Here is a 22475-nt window from a genome sequence, read left to right as displayed (position 1 = left end):
AAGTTAAGAGCTGGATTCCACTCCAAATAAGTCTCAACCCAAAGCTTTCACTCATCCTACTAAACTGAGCCAAGTAAGTGACTTGGCCTCCATTCCGATTCATCAGCTTACCTACTGAGATGGCTTCTCTTGTACATGCTGTTTCTACTGCCTGGAATGTTCTATGCCCCCTCTCTTTGCCTAGCAAACTCCTGCTTCTTTAAGGCCAAAGCTTAAAGAAATGTCACTTCCTGACTTCCTCCCCATCCTAATCCGCCAGATTATTTTAGATCCCTTGGCCTTATTAGCGTGTAAACTATATTAAAGTTATATCATGTTAGTTTCAATTTTTCATTCATTGCTCTTATCACAATAACTGATCCATTATTGTATAATATTTTACAAATAATTTGTCTTTAAATTCCATAAGGGCACACATATATTTGTTTTGCTCAGCATTGAATTCTTGAAATAGTGACTGTCACTTAGTGGACAACAATAAAGATTTGATAAAATAAATGTGCTTGAGGCTGGGCATGGTGGCTCATGCCTGTAATCCCAGAACTTTGGGGGGTCGAGGTGGGCGCATCACTTGAGGTCAGGAGGTGAGACCATCCTGGCCAACATGGCGAAACCCCGTCTCTACTAAAAATACAAAAATAAATTTAGCTGGGTGTGGTGGCAGGTGCCTGTAATCCCAGCTACTCGGGAGGCTGAGGCAGGAGAATTGCTTGAACCCGGGAGGCAGAGTTTGCAGTGAGCCGAGATTGCACCATTGTACTCCAGCCCGGGCAACAAGAGCGAAACTCCCTCTCAAAAGAAAAAAAAATAGTGCTTGATGGCCTGGTGCGGTGGCTCATGCCTGTAATCTCAGCACTTTGGGAGGACGAGGCGGGTGGATCACCTGAGGTCGGGAGTTTGAGACCAGCCTGACCAACATGGTGAAACCCCGTCTCTACTGAAAATACAAAAAATTAGTTGGGTGAGGTGGTGGGCTCCTGTAATCCCAGCTACTTGGGAGGCTGAGGCAGAACTGCTTGAACCCAGGAGGCGGACGTTGCAGTGAGCCGAGATCATGCCATTGCACTCCAGCCTGGGCAACAAGAGCGAAACTCTGCCTCATTAAAAAAAAAAAAAAAAAAAAAAAGTGCTTGAGGCTGGGAGTTTGAGGCTGCAGTGAGCCATGATCATGTCACTGCAACAGAGTGAGACCCTTTCTCCAAAAACAAACAAACAAACAAAAAACTAAAGTGTTGTATCAGTGGTTCTCCAAATGTGGTATCTAGACCTGCAGCATCAGCTTCATTTGGGAGCTTGTTAGAAATGCAAATTATTCAGCCCCATCTCAAACCTACTGGATGGGAAAGTCTATGAGTGGAGCGAGTAATCTTTGTTTTAACAGTCCTTCTGGGTGAATTGATTCAGATCACACTGAGGTTTGACAGGAAAGAAAAATAGCTCAGGGAAGTCTGAGTTATGTGAAGTATGCAAAATTTGTCAGGTCCACTGAGACTTGTGTATGGGAGTTCGGGCACACTCCCACCTCCACATGCCCGGGGACAATTGTTTAAAGATATTTTGTTCCAGACTAGCTGCCTCCCCCATTTCCTTCAGGTTCCTGAAATTTGTGATACAAAGAACAATGTATAGGCAATAGCTTATGTTATTTTTTCCCCCTTTCTCACCATTCCTATTCAACCTTATGTTACGCCTCTTTTTTCCGTAGAAACCCACTTGAAGCCAGGCGGGAGGGCTCACGCCTGTAATCCCAGCACTTTGGGAGGCCGAGGCTGGCGGATCACCTGAGGTCGGGAGTTCAAGACCAGCCTGGCCACTATGGTGAAACCCCGTTTCTACTAAAAATAAAAAAAAATAGCCGGGCATCATGGCAGGTGCCTGTAGTCCCAGCTATTCGAGAGGCTGAGGCAGGATAATCGTTTGAACCCGGGAGGCGGAAGTTGCAGTGAGCCGAGATTGCGCCATTGCACTCTAGCCTGGGCGACAAAGCGAGACTCCGTCTCAAACAACAACAACAACAACAACAACAACAACAACAACAACAACAACAACAACAACAAACTACACTCTAGTCTGGGCGACAGAGCAAGACCCTGTCTTAAAAACAAACAAACAAACAAACAAACAAGAAAACCCCATTTGTAACTGCCACTAATTGGACTATACTTCTGGTGGGCCATCTTCAAGCTTCGGGCTTGAATAAACCCTATACTTAAATACTATTTTCTCAATCTCGTTATTTAAGGTTGACAAGGGCCATTGGGTTATATAGATTTGCTCCAATCTATGTAGTAGGCACACCCGCGGGCTCAACCTCAGCTGTTTGGGATAGTTTCCTGACTGTTTCTTAAAATTAGCACTTTCAGCCTCGCTGGATGACTCACACCTGTAATCCCAGCACTTTGGAAGGCTGAGGCAGGAAAGCTGCTTGAGCCCAGGAGTTCCAGACCAGCCCGAGCATCAAAAGGAGGTCTCACCTCTGCAAAAAATAAAAAAATTTAGCTGGGCATGGTGGCACACCAGGAGGTTGAGGCTGCAGTGAGCCATGATTGTGCTACCGCACTCCAGCCTGGGCAACAGAGCAAGACCCTGTCCCTAAAAATAAAACAAAATAAAGATGAGCACTTTCACGAGTAAAGTGGATTGGAGGATGGGAACAGGAATCCAACACATTCTCTGCCTCTCTCAGCACCTTGGCTATCGAAGTTATGTTTATCTCCCCTGTCCTAGCATCCACAGCAGGGCCTGGAATATAGTCGGGCAAGAGTGTGTGGACTGCATGAATGTAAGCTCCATGGGGCCGCGTGTCGTCACGCTGCCAGCTCGATGCTCCGCCCGTAAAAGGCACTCACTAAAGCTTTGCGGAATGAATGGGCGAAAAAAGCGAAAGGGAAACCACGCCTTTACTAAAATGGCAGCCTGGGCTCCCTTTACCAAGATGGCTGCCGGCCCGCGTGGACGCACGGGCGGTGGGCGCAGGGGGCGGGGCAAGAGAGGGCGTGGTAAGAAGGCGGGGCCAGTGGGAGCCGTCAGGTGCGGCCCCGCCCTCCGCCCGCTCCCCCCGCTCGCCCCGCTCGATTCCGGATTGGTCCGGTTCCAGCGCCGCAGCCCGGCGGCCGCGCTGTGGGGCCGCCCGGCGCTCGCCACTTCCGGCGCGTTGGGGCTGTTGGTCGGGGGCGGCCGCGCGGTACTAGCGGGCGGCTCCAGGGCGGGCTCGCGCAGGGATGCTCTAGGGGGCGGCGGCAGCGGCCGTGTGGGTTGAGGCTGCGAGGACAGCGCGGGCCCCCGGGCCTCTCCCCTGAGCCGGCCGCCTGGGCCGCGCGGTCGAGGCCTGTCAGCCTCCGCCCGTTCAGCCTCGGGGCCGGGGCCGCCGCCACCTCTGCCCGCGGAGGCCGGGGAGCCCCTGCCTGGGCCCGCAGCCTCCCCCGCGGGGGTCGGGCCCGGGCGGGGGTCCCGAGCAGCTGCCCTCCTCGCCGGCATCCGAGCCTCATTTCCTGCTTTTTCAGTTTCCTTGGGGAGGGGCGGGTGGGTCTGGATGACTTGTCTCGGGGGCCCCCGATGAGGCGACCCGGGCGGCCCTGCCCTTTTTAGAGGGTCCCCTCGGGGCCCGGTGGGGAAGGGGTTGTCTTTGCATGGGTGGGGGACTTCCCGAGTCTGCCGGGACCATGACCTGAACTGTGCGAGCGGGACGTGTCCGAAGCCCAAGAACCAGCTCATCTGAGCCGCCCCCTCCCCGGCCAGCATGGTAAGTGGAATTGGAGCCCCCTTCCCTCCTGGGGTGCCCTACCGGAGAGGTGGGAATGGGCCCCGGGGCTGCTGAGCCATCGCTTCTCTCCCCATGGCGGGGAGAGGCGCGTGCGGAGCCTGGCCGGTGACACATGCGTGCAGAGTGTGCAGCCCCGGCCCTGCGCTCCCATCCCCCCAGGGATGATGGCTCAGGCCTGGGAGGGCCCTGGGAGCGCAGCAGGCACAACCCTTGCATCTGGTGTTTGCCTCCTGCAGCTCCTCCGGATAATAACTATCGTTTATTGAGGGCTTACTACTTGCCAAGGCCCTGCGCGAAGTGATTGACAGTGCAGTAGTATTTAATGGTCACACCAGCCCTCTGTTCGGAAGTGGGGAGACTGAGGCACGGAGCAATTAATTCCCCAGCTCAAGGTCAAGCGACTTTTTAACAGTGTTAAGATTTGAACCTAGGCATCTGACTTTGAACCTAGGCATCTCTAATACACTTAGAGAGCTGGGTGATTGTAGGAGAAACATCTCATCTAGCTGTAGGTTTATATATGAGGAAACAGAGAGGGATTTACAGAGGTTACTTGCACAGGTGATGGCAAAGTCAGGAATGGTCGTGATCTTTTGACACTGAGGCTGCTATTCTACATGCTCTGATCTCTGCTGAAGCTACCTTCCACGCTTTCTAGACCGATACTTTCAATACTCCCCTAAATGTGTGTACCCACATCTCTTTGTTAAGCATTTGCCTTTTTGCTCTTGTAATTATTTCGGAGCCTTATCTGTCTATTGCGGTATACACAGCTCCTTCAAAGACCAAATTGTTTGAACCCTTATCTGCTCCAGCTCCTGGCACATAGTAAGCCCTTGGTAAGTACTGGATCACCCAGCCTGTGGTTGAGCACCTCGAGGAGTGGAGCTGTTCTCCTCAGTTTCACCCATTTTACCCCTGCCAAGTTAGTGGTATAATAGAGAAAGGGACATAGCTGCATCTTTTGTGATACAGACCTTAAGGCCTGTGGAATTTTCGAAACATTCAAGGGGCCTGTGGGTAGTGTGTAGGTCCTGAGATATGGAGCTTACAACCAGCTAGGTAAAGTACACCATTAATGCTGAGCAGCACCGTGCAGTATATGCTATACCTGTAGTGTATGTGTTTTATTTTTATTTTTTTTGAGACAGGGTCTTGCTTTGTTTCCTAGGCTGGAGTGCAGTGGCACGTTCATGGCTCACTGCAGCCTCGACCTCCTGGGCTCAAGCAGTCCTCCCACCTTAGCCTCCCAAGTAGCTGGGGCTGCAGGCAAGTGCCACCATGCCTGGCTAATTTTTTGTGGAGATGAGGTCTCACCATGTTCCCCAGGCTGGTCTTGAACCTGAGCTCAAGTGATCCGTCCTCCTCAGCCTCCCAAAGTGCTGGGATTATAGGCGTGAGCCACCGTGCACAGCTGAGTCTATGTATTTTAACATATATATTACACAGTATGAATTGTGGCAAATCAGTTAAGCTCTCAGTTCCAATTTCCTCAACTATGAAATTTGGGGATAGGATTTCTCTAAAGAGTAATCTAGAGGTATGAGGTATAACATTTAGTGGCTAATGAAAGTGGCACTCATTCCTTCCTTCATTTATTCTTTCAGTAATGCTTTTTTTTTTTTTTTTTTCTGAGATGGGAGTTCAGCTGTTGTTGCCCAGGCTGGAGTGCAGTGGTGCAGTCTCAGCTCACGGCAACTTCACTTGAACCTCCAGGGTTCAAGTGATTCTCCTGCCTCAGCCTCCCGAGTAGCTGGGATTATAGGCATGCGCCACCATGCCCGGCTAAATTTTGTATTTTTAGTAGAGATGGGGTTTCACCATGTTGGTCAGGCTGGTCTTGAATTCCTGACCTCAGGTGATCCACCCGCCTCGGCCTCCCAAAGTGCTGAGATTACATGCGTGAGCCATCGCGCCCGGCCTTAATATACTTAAGTTTTGTTTTTTAATTGTAGTAAAATATACATAATTAAAATTTGCCATTTTAACCATTTTTAAGTGTACAGTTTAGTGAAATTAAGAACATTCACATTGTTGTGCAACGATCACCACCATATATCTCCAAAGGTTTTTTCCCAAAACAACCTATACCCGTCTTTTTTCAGTCTCTCCCCTGCCCTACTTTAGTTTCTATTTCTATGAATTTGACTACTTTAGGTAGCTCATGTAAGTGGAGTCATGAAGTATTTGGCCTGTTGTGACTGCCTTATTTCACATGGCACAGTGTTCTCAAGCTTCATCCGTGTGGTGGCGTGTGTCAGAGCTTCCTTCCTTTTGAAAGCTGAATTCCATTGTGAGTATGTGCTGCATTTCGTATATCCTTTCATCCTTCAGTGGATACCTGGGTTGCTTCCACCCTTTGGCTATTGTGAATAATACTGCTATGAATATGGGTGTACAAATCTTACAAGTGAATTTTCAGTAGCCACCACCATATACCAGGGCCTAGGGCATGTACAGATGAACAAGACACACATTCCTCCCCTTGGGAAACTTACAGCATTGCTTTAGGACCCTTGGACAGAATTTTGTTATTGACTGAGCTAGCTCAGCACCCTTGTATTCAGGTTTCATTTTAATTGGCAGTCAGTAGAGCATCATGGGAATGACCACCTCTGAGTAATGAATTGTAAAGTAGTTGGCTTCATGAACTCCATGTGCATTTTTTCTGAGATACATTGCAAGTCAAAGTTTTTGTCACCTAGACCTCAGTTATTTAAGTACACAGGGGGTGGCCATAGTTGATGTGAATAGGATTGTCCTTTTTGTGTCACTGACACAGTGGTTCATCTGTAGGTATCCCAGGGTCAGGGGCTTGGGTAGGGTAGGCCCTGTCCCCCAAAGGTAAGGAAACTGTTGCCTGGCTGGTGTCTTACAGGCGGAGGGTCTTTTCCCTGGGATCCCAGCTCTTTATTCCAGGAAATTATTTCCTCTCCATTTCTTGCTGACTTAACATTTTTACTTTTAAGGGTATTAGTTGGCATAAGTTTGAGCCCTTTTAATATCTTCTTTTTAAATCTTCAACTCTAATAAGACTTGAAAGTGGCGTAATGTGATAAAAACTACCACTTATTAAGCATCTTTGATGTGCTAGCTATTCTTCACTCATTACTTGTTTTTTCTTTCTTTTTTTTGAGACGGAGTCTCGCTCTGTCACCCAGGCTGGAGTGTAGTGGCATGATCTTGGATCACTACAACCTCTGCCTCCTGGATTCAAATGATTCTTCAGTCTCAGCCTCCTGAGTAGCTGGGATTACAGGCACCTGCCATTACGCCCAGCTAGTTTTTTTTTGTTTTGTTTTGTATTTTTAGTAGAGATGGGGTTTCACCAGGTTGGCCAGGCTGGTCTCGAACTGACCTCAGGTGATCCACTCGCCTTGGCCTCCCAAAGTTCTGGTATTATAGGCGTGAGCCACTGCGCCTGGCCAAGTTTTTCTCTTAGTCATTCAGTATCAGTAAACCCCACCAACTCTGCTAGGTTCCACTATGGCTGTTCCTGCCAGAGGGGGAGATGGACAGACCTGCTCTGTGATTCCTAGTTGACAAGTGGTGGAGTTGGCATTTAGACCCAAAGTGCTGTACTCCGGAGCCTGTGCTCTTTGGGTGCTGCCTCATGGGAAGGAAGATCAGGAGAGTCTTCTACCTGTATGTTGTTTGGCTTAGAGATAGATAGTGGTGGAGCGTGGGGAGTATGGGGAATTTTGTTTACACTATCCCTGTTGACCTTCACATTTAGAACCAGTTTAAAAAGATTTATAGTTGCAGTATAGAATTACAGGAAGAGCTAGCATACTATAACTGTATTTGATTAAATCATTTTTTGTTGCATTACCATGGATTCTTAAGTGGTGTGACATGTTAGAGGTTCCCACTACTTTGCTGAGAAATTATTACTTAGTATTGAGCGAGCTGTTGCTTAATATGAGAATTGTGTGCAAAATTGAGTTTTTGCTTATATTAGCATTTCTTTTTTAGTTGCTTAGAAATTGAATTGCCTGCTAAGGTTTGTTTTCTTTCTTTCTTTCTTTTTTTTTTTTTTTTTTGAGATGGCATCTTGCTTTTTCACCCAGGCTGGAGTGCAGTGGTACGATCTTGGCTTACTGCAACCTCTGCCTCCCAGGTTCAAGCGATTCTCCTGCCTCAGCCTCCTGAGTAGCTGAGATTACAGGCACCCACCACCATACCCGGCTAATTTTTGTGTTTTTTAGTAGAGATGGGGTTTCACCACATTGGTCAGGCTGGTCTCGAACTCCAGACCTCAGATGATCTGCCCACCTTGGCCTCCCAAAGTGCTGGGATTACAGGTGGGAGCCACCACACCTAGCCTTATTTTTTTAATATCAGTTACCATGAGTGGCCCCTGTAATGGAGGCAGAATCAGAACTGAAATTTAGCCACTCACATGGCATGTCATCCACTTGTTCACCCACAGCATTGCATTGTACCCCATGCTCTGAGAGGTACAAAGAAGACATGGGGGTGCAGGGAGATGGCAGGGAAAGGTTCAGCAGTACCCAGAGGTTTTGTATGTCAGTCACAGCATTAGAGAAAGTCTGGAGAAAAAGTTACCTGTCAAGAAATGACTTGAATAGCTTCTGAAAAAATCAGTATATGTTATGGTTCAAATCACCTGATGAAACCAAAATGTGGTCAGCAAAATTAATGTAGTATAAAGAAATAGGTAGATTAAGCCAGAGTTTTTGTTATTGGTTTTTATATTTATTATATATTTATTTATTTTTTGAGACAGGGTCTTGCTCTGTTGTCCAGGCTGGGGCGCAGCAGCACAGTCACAGCTCACAGCGACCTCGATCTCCTGGTCTCAAGGCAGTCCTCCCACCTCAGCCTCCTCAGTAGCTGAGACTACAGGCCCATGCCACCATGCCCAGCTAATTTTTTTATTTTTATTTTTTGTAGAGAGTGGGGATTGCTATGTTGTCCAGCCTGGTCTTGAACTTCTGACCTCAAGCAGTCCTCTTGCCTCAGCCTCCCAAAGTGCTAGGATCACAGGCGCGAGCCACCACACCAGGCCAAATAATCATGAAATAATGTATTGACTTCCTGCTATGAAGTTTACAACCCTAGGTACTGTGGTTACAATCTAACAATATAATAGTTAGTGTGTGTGTGTGTGTGTGTGTGTGTGTATTGCTTTCTATATGCCAGGCATCTTACATCTATGAACCTATGAACCCATTTACTGTCCCAAACAACTCTAGGAGGTAGAGGCAGTTTTTTTTTTTTTTTTTTTTTGAGACAGAGTCTTGCTCTGTCGCCTAGGCTGGAGTGCAGTGGCGTGATCTCAGCTCACTGCAGTCTCTACCTCCTGGGTTCAAGCGATTCTCCTGCCTCAGCCTCCCGAGTAGCTGAGACTACAGGTGCGCACCACCATGCCTGAATAATTTTTGTATTTTTAGTAGAGATGGGGTTTCACTATGTTGGCCAGGCTGGTCTTGAACTCCTGACCTCAGATGATCCACCCATCTGGGCCTCCCAAAGTGCTGGGATTACAGGCGTGAACCACCGTGCCTGGCTTAAAGGCAGCTTTCATTTCATGTTTTATAGCTGACATTCAGTGCACTGAGAGGTTAGGCAACTTCCCAAGGTCACACAGCGAGTCACTGCTCATAACCGTTACACTTCCAGGGTAATATTTAATACTGCCCCTGCCCTCTGGGAGTCAGTTTAGTGGGGAAGATAAGTCAACACACTCTGAAAATACAAGAGACTGTGATACAGGTGATAGTAGAAGAATGTGTTGGTGCAAAGGGGCATTGGTACAAAGATTGCATAGGTACTGACCTGAGAGAGATTGGCTGAGAAGAGTCAGGGAAGGCTTCCCAGGAAGGTATATTTGAGTCTTGAAGGATGAGGAAGAGTTTGACACTGGGACAAAGAAAGGGCCTTCCAAGTGAAAGTTTCTTGCAGACAGTTACAAAGGTCACATATATAGCAACAAAGATAATAGAAAATGATAGGTGTGAAGTGAGAGTGAAGGAAATAAACGTTTGTTGGGTGCGTAGGACTTTCTAGGGCTTTATATGCATACCTATGTACACATATACATGTAGTACACAAACATGGTATTTTTTTTATCTGAAACCTTTACTCCTACTTTCCTGGCCAGTTATTGCCCTATTTCTTTTTTCCCCTTTGCAACAAAACCCCAGGAAGGAGTGGCCTGTACTTGGTCTCTAATTCCTCACTTTCCCTTTGCTCATTAATTTTAGACATAGGATCTCGCTCTGTCGCCCAGGCTGGAGTGCAGTGGAGTGACCATAGTTCACAGCAGCCTTGAACTCCTGGGCTCAAGGGATCCCCCTGCCTAGGCCTCCCAAAATGCTGGGATTATAGATGTGAGTCCCCACGCCTGGCATTATTCTCTCTTAATCTCTCTTATCAAGGTGATAAGTGTTGCTTATCCAGTGTTGCTAAATCCAGTGGTTAGCTCTCAGTCCCTATCTTACTGGATCTGTCAGTAGCGTCAGACAAGTGGAGTACCCCTTCTGCAGTTCAGCCTTTCGTCACTTGGCCGCTGGGACACTAAGGTGTGTTCTTGGTTTTCCTCCTGTCGCACAGGTTGTTTCTTCCTCATCTCATAGCCGGAACACTCTAGGCCTCGAACTTAGTGCCTTCATCCAGGACACCTATAACCCAACATCTCTCTCCTCAGCTCCAGTTCTCGAGTCTCCAGCTGTCTGCTTGACATCCAAGCTGGTTTGTGAGACGGGTCACATCTCCCCTCTAGCTCAGCTCCTTTAGCTCTCACTGGCTGTGCTGCAGCTCCCTCGGTCTTCTTACTGCTCTTCAGACCTTCTGGGCATGTTCCTGCTCCAGGCCTTTGGCCTGGCTCCCTGCCTCTGCTTGGACCGTGCTCTCCCTGAGAATCTGCTTGACTAAACCTTTAAGCCTCGAGTCACTTTTCCAGTGGGGCCTTCCCTCACCACCCTGTTTAAAATGGTAATGCCACTTCAGCACTTCCAGTCCCTGACATCCTGCTTTACTTCTCTTTTTGTACAATTTTTTAACATTTTATATACTCAATATTATTAATGAGGTTGGTCTTTTGTTGTCTCCCGCTAAAATGTTAGCTCCATAAAGCTAGGGAATCTCTCTTTTGTTCATGTATCCCAAGAGTCTAGAGCAATTCTTGGCATAGTGGGCAATTAAATTGTGGTAGGGATGTTGTTGAGGTCTTGGGTGTTCAAAGGGAGCTTTAGGGAGGGAGTAAACTAGGCTCCCTAGCAGTTTCAGAAGTTTGGAAGTTTCAGAAGAGAAGGATGTGAAGAAGTAGTTGGAGAGAAGGCTATCAAGGTAGTTTGTGGCTAGATGATGGAGGGTCTCCAGTACTACCCTAGGGAGTTTGGCTTTCTCTTGTTGGATGGTTTTTCCTTAAAGGAAACTTAATCTGCTGTGTGTAGGTTAGATGCGGGAAACCAGATGTTACACCATGCCTGTGTGGATGTGACAAGGGCCTGCCTGTTCTTGCATGTGTAATTAGTGGTTGAGAGGAAGACCTGGTAAGGGTGTTGTCACTTAAAACTGATTCCAGAGTTAAGAGATGAGGAAGAAGGAAAAGCACAAGCTGATTTTGGAAGCCTGTAACCTGGCGATTGTGAGTAGTAGAAAGTTTTAATCAGTTGGTGATTTGGATTTGGTAGGAATGGAAGCGATAACATGTAAACTGATAGGAAGAGATGACAGGAGATGGGCCATGTGCTGATGAAATATGGGACGTGGCTATCTCTGTAGGTAGGTGAGCAGTTGTGGCACTGTTGACATGAAGGTAATTGGCCCTGGGCACGAGAAGGATGTTGAAGATCTTAAGTAGTTGCATTGTCAAATGTATCTGTCTAAGCCAAGGAAGATGTGATGGCACAGGCTGTGTTGAAAGGGTAGGAATTCCTGAAAGTGTGGTTGCCACTCCACCTCTACTTTTTCAACCTCCCACCTCTCCTTTCCCCCTGTCATTCATTCTACAACCCATTGCAGACTGACTTTTTTTTTTTTTTTTTGAGATGGGGTCTTACTCCGTCACCCAGGCTGGTGTGCAGTGGAGCAATCATGTCTTACTGCAGCCTCTGTCTCCTGGGGCTCACGCGATCCTCCCACCTCAGCCTCCTGAGTAGCTGGAACTATACGTATGCATCACCATGCCTGAGTAATTTTGTATTCTTTGTAGATACGAGGTTTCACCATGTTGCCCATGCTGGCCTCGAGCTGCTGGGCTCAAGTTATCCTCCGGCCTCAGCCTCCCAAAGTGCTAGGATTACAGGTGTAAGCCACCACGCCCAGCCAGCAGACTTTTTGTCTTTACCACTTTTCAAGATTATGTGTAACATCTGTGTGCTGAGTTCAGTTTAATGCGTATTTTCAATCCTTAGGTCATTTGACCTCTCAGTGTGGCCTTTGGCTGCCACTGATCTCCTTTTCTTTTCTTGAAACACTTTTCTTCTTGGCTCCCATGGCATCCATGGTATTAGTCTCTTGGTTTAGCCTCCCATGGCTTCAGCTATGACCCGTGTACCAATGAAAAACTAAACCCTCACCAGCTGTAGATATCCAGTGTTCTGACAACATCAAATTAAATGTGTGTTCAACCAAATCCATCATCTTCCTCTCAGGTTAGTGCCTCCTCTGTCTTGCCCTGGTTCTGTTAATGACCTCATTTTCTAGCTAGTCAAAGGATGAACCTGAGTCATCTTTAACTTCCTCTTCTATAGCGCCCCCCTGCTTCCAGACCTGTTGATGCTGCTGCTAACGTATCTGTGTCCTGACCCTGACCTTTCCCTCCATTCCCTCTGCTTTGATCAAGCTGTCATTGTCTCTTGCTTTGGTTGTTGCTGTCATGACCGGTCTTCTCTTCCAGGTTCTGCGTCCCTCTGTCCATCTTCCGTACTGCTGAGCTGCCTTATAGAGCTCAGATGTGATCATGCCACGTGAACCCCAGTCATTCAGAGCAGAGGGTTCCCACTGTTGTCTGAGACCAAGTTTTCATCATGGTAGAGTAACATGGGCCCTGAATTTTAAGTTTCTTACTTACTTTGAGGTCCCTCAGTAAGGATGAAGATGGTTCATTAAATACTTAAAGTGATTTATTTGGAGTATCTATGAAAGACTTCCCAAAGTACACCTTGTTTTCCAGCCACAGCAAACCATTTGTCATTCCCAGAACACTCAGTGCACTTTAATACTTGTCTGCCTTTGCTGATGCCGTTCCCTCTGCTCTAGCGCCCTTTTCTTTCTTGCAAATGAAACTTATGTGACATCTCAAGGTTACCATAAACATTACCTCTCTGAGGCTTTCCAGCTGCTAGTTTATCATAGGTCATCTTCGATTATAGTTTGGTATTTTTTGGCTTCTATTATTTTGATACATTTGTTTTTGTTAATATAAGAATGACAAGACTACATTATTATTATTATTATTTTTTGAGACGGAGTCTCGCTCTGTCGCCCAGGCTGGAGTGCAGTGGTGTGATCTCGACTCACTACAAGTTCCGCCTCCTGGGTTCAAGCATTCTCCTGCCTCAGCCTCCCGAGTAGCTGGGACTACAGGTGCATGCTGCCACGCCTGGCTAATTTTTTGTATTTTTAGTAGAGATGGGGTTTCACCGTGTTAGCCAGGATGGTCTCGATCTCCTGACCTCGTGATCCACCCACCTCAGCCTCCCAAAGTGCTGGGATTACAGGCATGAGCCACCACGCCCGGCCAAGACTACATTCTTACAGTGAGTGTCAGACAGTTCAGAAGTTTCAAGAGCAAAATGTGGAACTCTTGCCTCCTTCCCCACTCCCTCCTCCTCCTTCCCACTCCAAGCCTGGGGGTGAGGAGGATTAGTTCTTTCTCTTTAAGAGCCCATAGCAGAGTGCGTCTTACTCTGCTTCGCCTCTTTAGTGCCTAGTAAGCATTCAGCAGATACATGAGTAATTAAGAGTCAGGTGTAAAAATAAACCCAAGCAGGTCAAGGTGGGCCCTTGAGGTTAGTAAATGATAGTAATAGTATTTGGAGAGGGTGGTAAGAGTGAAATAGAGTATGAATGCAGTAACACCTTGTATTTCCAAAATCCATGCAACCAGCAAGCTCAGATAACTGTATTTTTTCCCCCGGTGGGTGGAGATGGGCAGCAGGTGAGCAAGGGAAGTTGTCAGAACAAGTGCTGGGGGGGGGTGGTGTGCTTACTGGGGAGCCCCAAAGCTAATTGCTACTGGGAGAACCGCTGAGGAACAACGAGGAGTGGGAGTGGGTGAGGTGAGGTCTTTGTGGATCTTAACCAAGGAAAGACACAGGGCAGAGAAGTGAGGGGGTGGAAGAGGCTAATGGGAAGGGAAGGAAATGGGCATAGAGAGAGAAAAGGTCTGTGTTTCATAATTGCACTCTGTGCTAGTCGTCATTAAGGGGCCCTCATGCATACCGCGTAGGGTATTTGATCTAATCTCTCACAGCCACCCTGCCAGGTAGGTATTATGTTCCCATTTTATAGTTGAGGAAGATAAGGACGCTGAGGCCCAGGGTGGGTAATGCTAAGTAACTTGTCCAAAGTTACCTAGTGTTCTCTTCATCTGGGCTAAGAAAATAAAAAACCAAAAAAACAGAAATCAGAATTACCTAGTGAGTTGACAGAGCCAGGATTCAGTTCTAAGGTTCCAACTCCAAGGCCCATGATTTTTTCTAGATCACTAGGTTTCTTTTTTATGAGATGGAATCTTTACCTGTTGCCCAGGCTGGAGTGCAATGGTGCGATCTTGGCTCACTGCACCCCAGCCAGGGTGACAGACGAAACTCCGTCTCAAAAAAAAAGAAAGAAAGAAAAAGTAGTATGACTTGAGGGCACAGTGGTAGCTGGTCCATATTACAGGACATCAACAAAAAGGAAGATTGCTTGATTTCTTTGAGTTTTAATTCAGGTAAGCCCATTAGGCTTAGCATATGCAATAGGTTCATTTCCATTAGAGGAGCCTGCTGCTGTTTTATATGAAGGTTATAATGAAAAAGATCTCTGGTCTAGGGCTCCCTGAAAAGTTAAGGGTATTTTATAAGCCAAATGGAGCTGGAAGGAAAATCGTTGGTTTCTAAACTCATTAATAATCAGACCTGAGAAGTTCTGTCCTTTCCTTTCCCTTTTTTTTTTTTTGAGATAGAGTCTCCCTCTGTTTTCGCCCAGGCTGGGGTGTAGTGGCGTGATCTTGGCTCACTGCAACCTCTGCCTCTGGATTCAAGCGATTCTCCTGCCTCAGCCTCCCGAGTAGATGGGATTACAGGTGCCCACCACCATGCCTGACTAGTTTTTGTATTTTCAGTAGAGACAGGGTTTCACCATGTTGGGCAGGCTGGTCTTGAACTCCTGACCTCAGGTCATCCACCACCTTGGCCTCCCAAAGTGCTGGGATTACAGGAGTGAGCCACCGTGCCCGGCCCAGGGAAGGCCTTTTAAAAAATTCATGAGGAGGCCAGGTGCAGTGGCTCATGCCTGTAATCCTAGCACTTTGGGAGGCCAAGGTGGGCAGATCACAAGGTCAGGCGTTCGAGACCACCCTGGCCAACATAAGTGAAACCCATTAGCCAGGTGTGGTGGTGGGTGCCTGTAATCCCAGCTACTTGGGAGGCTGAGGCAGGAGAATCACTTGAACCCAGGAGGTGGAGGTTGTAGTGGGCTGAGATTGCACCATTGCACTTTATCCTGGGTGACAGAGCAAGACTGTCTCAAAATAAAAAGGCCGGGCATGGTGGCTCACTCCTGTAATCCCAGCGCTTTGGGAGGCCAAGGCAGGCGGATCACCTGAGGTCAGGAGTTTGAGACCAGCCTGACCAACATGGCGAAACCTGTCTCTACTTAAAAAAATACAAAAATTAGCTGGACGTGGTGGTGGGCACCTGTAATCCCAGCTACTCAGGAGGCTGAGGTGGGAGAATCGCTTGAACCCGGGAGGTGGAGGTTGTAGTGAGCCAAGTTCTTTGTTATTGTCCAGGAAATTATTCATCTGCATTTTGTTTTTAGAGAAAGATAAATTGAGTGATCTATCAAGGATTTTTTAATTTTAGGGGCACATGTCATCAGGACCTCCTGAGGCTGTGTCACGGACTCATGTCCTTTTAAATAAAAAAATTTTTATAAAAAGGGTTTGTTTATTTAATTTAATTTCATTTTTTTGAGACGGAGTTCCACTCTTGTTGCCCAGGCTGTAGTGCAATGGCACGATCTCAGCTCACTGCAACCTCCACCTTCTGGGTTCAAGCGATTCTCCTGCCTTAGCCTCCCAAGTAGCTGGGATTACATGTGACACCACGCCCAGCTAATTTTTATATTTTTAATAGAGATGGGGTTTCACCAGGTTGGCCAGGCTGGTCTCAAACTCTCAACCTCAGGTGATCCACCCACCTCGGCCTCCCAAAGTGCTGGGATTACGTGTGTGAGCCACTGCGCCTGGCCAGATTTATTTATTTTAAATATGTAATTTTGAGATAATGTAAGACTTATGGAAGAGTTGCAGAAATAGTATAGGGAGTTTTTGTAAGCTCTTCTCCCATAGGTACTTACTAACAAACAACAAAACTGCAGCAGCCAAGCCCTCCAACATTTGTGACCAACAATTTATTTTTTAAAAATTTTCTTTTTTTTTTAAATTTTAAAATTATTATTTTTTTTCTTGTATCAGGATAGGATCTCGCTGTGTTGCCCAGGCTGGTTTTAAAATCCTGGGCTCAAGCAATCCTCCTGCTTTGGCCTCCCAAAGTGCTGGGATTATAGGTGTGAGCCGTTGTTCCTGGCCTTGTGACCAATAATTTAGCTCAGTTTCTGTGCCTTCTTCATTCTAGTACTGCTAGACAATTAAAGTAGGTACTGATGCTACTGTAGAAACACAAAATCTTCTCTGCCACTTCTTGATTTTGCTTAGTTGTTATTATCCTGATTGTAAAAAGTATTTTGAACTCTAGAATATTTGATAATTAAAAAAAAATTACCACCATTGGATTCAATCTCTAATAACATTTTGATTTGCTTCCTTCTAGTCTTTTTTCCTATTTACTTTTTCAATATGGTTGAGATTACACTGTAAATGCACTTTTTTCTTCTGCCTTTTCCGCTTTATAGCGTAAGTGGCTTTTCAAATCATTAAATATTTTATAAATATTTGCAGTGGCTTTATAATACCGCATTGCATGGAGTTTTAAGCAGTTCATTGTTCTGTTTTTTGCCATGGTAAATAATAATGTGATTAATGTCTTTGCGAAAAGCTTTGTATGTATTTTAGAAAATTGCCTTAGGATAGATTCCCAGAAGGGCCCAAGGGTATGAGGGTTTTTTTTTTTTTTTAAAATAAACTTAGATGTAGTCTGAACAATTTTTTTTTTTTTTTTTTTTAAAGACAAGAGTCCCTCTGTGTTGCTCAGGCTGGAGTGCAGTGGCGTGATCTTGGCTCACTGTAACCTCCGCCTCCTGGGTTCAAGCAGTTTTCCTGCCTCAGCCTCCCAAGTAGCTGGTACTGCAGGCGCCCGCCACCACGCCTGGCTAATTTTTTTTGTATTTTTAGTAGAGACGGGGTTTCACTATGTTGGCCAGGCTGGTCTTGAACTCCTGACCTCGTGATCTGCCTGCCTGGGCCTCGCAAAGTGCTGGGATTACAGGGGTGAGCCACCGCGCCCGGCCTAGTCTGAATGTTTTTAAGGCACTTCATCACATGTTTTCCAGAAAGGTTACACGAGTTTATTCTTCCCATCAGCTGTAGATAAATATCCTCATCAGCGTTGGGTAATGTTAAGAAAATTGTCGCTAATTTAATAGGTTAAATAATGGCTTCTCATTATTGTTCCTCAGTATCTTTTTCTGTGTGTCTATGTAGGAAACTTATCAACAAGTTAGATTTTATTTTTTGTCTGTTTATGGGAGACAGATCCCTTAAGCTTTATTTAGGTATCCCTTATATTTACATTAATGTATTAGAAATAGTGGCTTAACATATTTTAATTTTTTCCAGTTGTAAGTTAGTTACTTTTCAAAAAGCTGTAGTAAAATACACATTATTTTTTTTTGAGTCAGAGTCTCTCTCTGTCACCCAGGCTAAAGTGCAGTGGCGTGATCTCAGCTCACTGCAACCTCTGCCTCCCGGATTTAAGTGATTCTCCTGCCTCAGCCTCCCGAGTAGCTGGGATTACAGGTGTGAGCCATCACACCCGGCTAATTTTTGTATTTTTAGTAGAGACGGGGTTTCACCATTTTGGCTAGGCTAGTCTTGAACTCCTGACCTGAAGTGATCTGCCCACCTTGGCCTTAAAATACTACATGTTTTAGTCTGTTTTGTGTTGCTGAAGGAGTATTTGAAGCTGGGTAATTTGTAAAGGGAAAAGGTGTATTTGGCTCCCAATTTTGGTGGCTGAAAAGTTCAAGATTGGGCATGTGGTAAGGGTCTCAGGCTACTTCCACTTGTGGTGGACGGTGAAGGGGAATCTGTGTGCAGAGATCACAGGGCAAGAGAGGAAGGATGGGAGTGAGAGGAGAGGCGCCAGGCCCTTTCAAACAGCCAGCTCTCAGGAACTAGGAGAGTGAGAATTTACTTACCCTCACCCCCCGAACTCCTTGCCAGGGAGGGCATTAATCTGTTTATCAGATATCTACCCCCATGACCCAAACACCTCTCATTAGGCCCTGCTTCCAACATTGGGGATCAAATTTAGGCATGAGATTAGGTGGAGACAAACCACATCCAGACTATGGCAACACATAACATAAAACGTCACCATTTTAAAGTATGCAGTTCAGTGACATTAAGTGCATTCACCATGTTGTGTAAGAATCACCACTCTAGTTTCACACTTTTTCATCACTCCAGAGGAAACCTGTACCCATTAAGCAGTCATTCCCTTTTCTCCCTTGCCCCAGCCCCTGGTGACCACAAATCTAATTCCTGTCTCATGAATTTGCTTATTCTGGATATTTTTTATAAATTATCATACGCTATATGGTCCTTCCTTATCTCCGAATGCATAAAAAGATGACATAGATTAAGTAAAAGTTGAATTGAATCTATATTTTGAAAATAGAAATCCATCTGTGGCAGCAGTCTTAAATTCAGCATATTTAATTGGCCAGGATGTCCCATGCCCCAGCCACTAGGAAGAAATAGTTTATACCAATAGTTACTGCCAGTGGACAGAGGGTTATAGACCTTGGGGTAGGATGGAACCTAAAATAGAGACAAAGACAGGAAAAGTATGGGGCTTAGAGAGTGAAAGCCAGTGAATGGCAGGCAGCACATTCCATGGTGGAATAAACAGAAAACTTCTAGGCATTTACCTTGATTTGGAGTGCAAATTGGAGAACTTGCAGGTAAGTGCAAGTTCTTCTGTTATCGAAAAAATAACCAGCCTAAAGAATGAATGTTTGTGACAGTGTCTAGTACATAAGACCTTAGTAAATGTGCGGAGTTTTGCTTAAGAGCAAGAGTGGTATTTGGGATGACAAGGACAAGCAGAGAGGATCCCCAGGCATCTCTTTCTCAGTGTTTGACATTTTCTCTCTTTCTCTTTTTTTTTTTTTTTTTTTGAGACGAGTCTCTCTCTGTCACCCAGGCTGGAGTGCAGTGGCGTGATCTCTGCTCACTGCAACCTCCGCCTCCTGGATTCAAGCAATTCTTCTGCCTCAACCTCCCGAGTAGCTGGTACTACAGGCTCACGCCACCACACCTGGCTAATTTTTGTATTTTTATTAAAGACGAGGTTTCACCATGTTGACCAGGCTGGTCTCTAACTCCTGACCTCAAGTGGTCCACCCGCCTCAGCCTCTCAAAGTGCTGGGATTACAGGTGTGAGCCACCACGCCTGGCCATGTTTGACTGGGATCCTTGGGTGTGGGGAAATGTGTTTTTAGGTGAGTAGTTTTCATGGTTCCATATACATATATATATAGAGCTTATTCACTATTTTTCATAGTTAGTAGGTGTTCTACAGTGTGGATGTACCTTATTTAACCAATCCTGCCTTGATGGAAATTTAAGTTGTCCCCATTCTTTTGTTTTACAAACGGCATTGACATGAAGATCCTTTACACCTAAGCTTTGGAGGAAAAATCACCAAAAGTGTATTGCTGGGTGAAGTTGTCTTTGTGTTTGAAATTTGATAAATATTGCTGACTTGTCTTCCACTGAGGTGGCACCAGTTGTCTTGCCATCCCTGTATGAGAGTGAAAGATGTAATTTCAGTTCATTATGGTCGGTGTCATGTTGAAGCCCACAAGGAGTGAGGAGCTCTGAGGGTGGGGAAGGGGGAATTGCATTAGGCTTCACAGAGTTGGGGACCTTTTCGAGGAGTCAAGAGCATTCTAGATAGAGGAAATGGCGTGTGTGAAGACATGGAACTGTTATGTGGAGAGAAAAGGGTGAGTTTGGGTTTGGCTGAGGCAGAGGGTGGGTGGGTGGCTGTGGATGGTGAGGTGGGGACAGTAAGTCAGCTAGGTTAGGGCCAGGTGATGAAATGGTTTAATCACCCCTGGTGGTCAGGTAGCAAAGACCCTGGGCAGCAGTGGTGATGGGGCTTGCAGTTGAAAGATACTTGAGAGAGAATGTACGACCAGTCTTTTTAGCAATCTTTTTTTACCCCCGAAAAACTTTCTAGACTTGTTAGAACCAGAATCACAAAGCTGGGAAGGGCTTTAGTGCAGGGCTTTTCTGGTGCTCTGTAGGCCCATAGGGATTCTTGGAGGTGTCACAGATACTAGGTTTGGGAGTACAGACAGGCATTTGAGACCCCCTCCTCTACCCTTATTAATTAAGCAGTTTCTCATTTAGTCTGCTTTATATGGTGGGGTTCTATGCAATATTTCTTTCTTTAAAAAGAAAAAAAGTGTTTGCTGCTAGAATCGTGAGTCTAGTCCCAAACTCTTACTGTCCTGAACACAGATGGAGGCCTGTGGGACACGTTTTCATTCTTACATTCTTCGTTTGCAGCAGTGAGAGGTGATTTGTATATAAAAATGAAAGTGAAAAGGCATTTGGCATTCTTGGGATGTTTTTGAGCATTTAGCTAATTTTTTATGTAGGATTTTTATTTTGTTCCTTTTTTTTTTAAGCTCATTGACTCACCAGTGAAATATCTAGTGAAATAGTTTTGCTCATTTATGGATGAGGGTGCTAAGGGATTTACATCCATTGATGTCATTCCCACAGCTACTTGGTGAGGGGGAGTACTGTTGAAAGTTCATTTTGCAAGTGAAGAAACTTGAGCTCCGAGAGGTTAGATAATTTGCTCAGGGGCAAGCAGATAAGTAATCAGGAAGTCATCATTAGATGTGACCTGCCCTGATTCCACAGCCCACACCCTTCAGTTCATGCTAAGGCATTCCCAGGACAAGCGTACCCAGCCACCTGTTGGGGGTGGAAGGGCCCAGGAAGAAGAAGGGTGTTGGATTTCTGGTCAGTCTTGGCTTTGGGCTGGTGCCTGTAGAAGGGGCAGAGCTGAGAGACGGACTGAGTCACTTCTAGCAAAATTGGTTGAGAATCGTGGGACGGGTGATGCGTGCTTGCTGCGCGGGGATTGAAGGCTCATGGAAAACCCCATGTTAGAGTTATCATCTTCACTCTCCAGGGATGTGAGCAAGGCCAAGGTCATTGGCCGAGTACCTGTTTCATTTCACCTGTGCACCGACTCCCTCCAGAAAGGCGCCATCTGCTTTCTTGCTGCTCACTGCCACCACAGTCACCACTACCACTGTTTTGCCTTTCTAATCCAGTGCCTCGCCAGTGGGGTGGAGGGATGGAACTGTGTATAGTTCCAGTATTACAATATAGTTTTTTATATTGTAGAAGTTTTAGTTTATTAGTGGAACCCGGGCACATGAAAGTCCCTGGTTAGAGAGTTGCTTTGCAGCGTCTTCTCCCTTTGTGGCTAGTAATGATCTGCGGGGATGGGAGGAGCATTGAGAACCTATTGGCCATGAAGAGTCACTTCCTCCCGACACAGATCTCTGCTTGTGCAGCGCCCCCACACTTCCTGCGTAATGCAGTGCCCTCAGAGATCCCCCAGCAGCTGCCACCCCGGCAACATTATCTATATTTGCAGGGATACTTAAGGACCCTTTGGCAATTGGCAGTGATATTTTGAGAGCCTTTGAGGAATGTGACTGAACATGAATTTTAAAAAAGTATAAAGGTGGCACTAGGTGTATTCAGAGGGACAAGCTGGTGGCAACTTAGGGGGACTTTGCCTTTATAAAAGCAGACCCACACATGGAGTTTACGTAAGAAGAACTTACAGTGAGGGAGAGATGACTGTATCAGCCAATACAGATGAAGAATGCTCCAGGAGCTTGCGGGGTTTGCCCACAGTGCCACAGACTAGACTCAGTAGAGCCAGGACTGGCTCTAATCTGGTACTTTCTCTGCCTGCCATGCTTGGCCCTGTACTCCTCAGTGGCAGCACTGTTTCCCATTAGAGAAAACAAACCTGTTAGTTTTCTCATTGCTTATGTAGAGGGTAACCTTCCTGTGTCCCCTCATTCTTGCTTTAGCCTACATTCAGGGGGGTTTTGACTGCACACCAGGTGGGAGCAGTATTGGGGCACATTCTTCTGGTCGTGTCTCCACCCTCTCATTTCTTCCTTTCCATAGGAGTGATTTATCTGATTGGTGCACCAGGGAGAGCCTCACTCCATTGGTCCACATCTACCCTGTGTGAGGTCACTGCATCAGAACACTGCCTGGCTTTGTGCTTGAAGTCTC

The 22475-nt window shown here is 46.2% G+C and overlaps 1 protein-coding gene across 5 annotated transcripts in view; it reads left to right on the top strand.

The window, feature by feature from the left end:
- The first annotated feature begins 3141 nt into the window (after positions 1 to 3141).
- The window catches only part of XPO6 (exportin 6), a 113969-nt gene continuing 94635 nt past the window's right edge, over positions 3142 to 22475 (top strand). For 3 of the 5 annotated variants that reach the window (XM_008959908.4, XM_063597959.1, XM_063597958.1), the window contains exon 1: positions 3182 to 3742. In XM_008959908.4, coding sequence (XP_008958156.1) covers positions 3740 to 3742 — 3 coding nt within the window. In that variant the 5' untranslated portion in view covers positions 3182 to 3739. Of the gene's footprint in view, positions 3743 to 22475 lie in introns of all 5 variants that reach the window. The other 2 variants (XM_003807768.6, XM_063597960.1) reach the window with 2 other exon arrangements.

This window comes from Pan paniscus, chromosome 18 (genome assembly GCF_029289425.2).
Source record: "Pan paniscus chromosome 18, NHGRI_mPanPan1-v2.0_pri, whole genome shotgun sequence".
In the NCBI taxonomy this organism is placed as follows: Eukaryota; Metazoa; Chordata; class Mammalia; order Primates; family Hominidae; genus Pan; species Pan paniscus.
The sequence above is the reverse complement of the archived record's forward strand: the minus strand, read 5'-3'. Positions and strand labels throughout refer to the sequence as shown.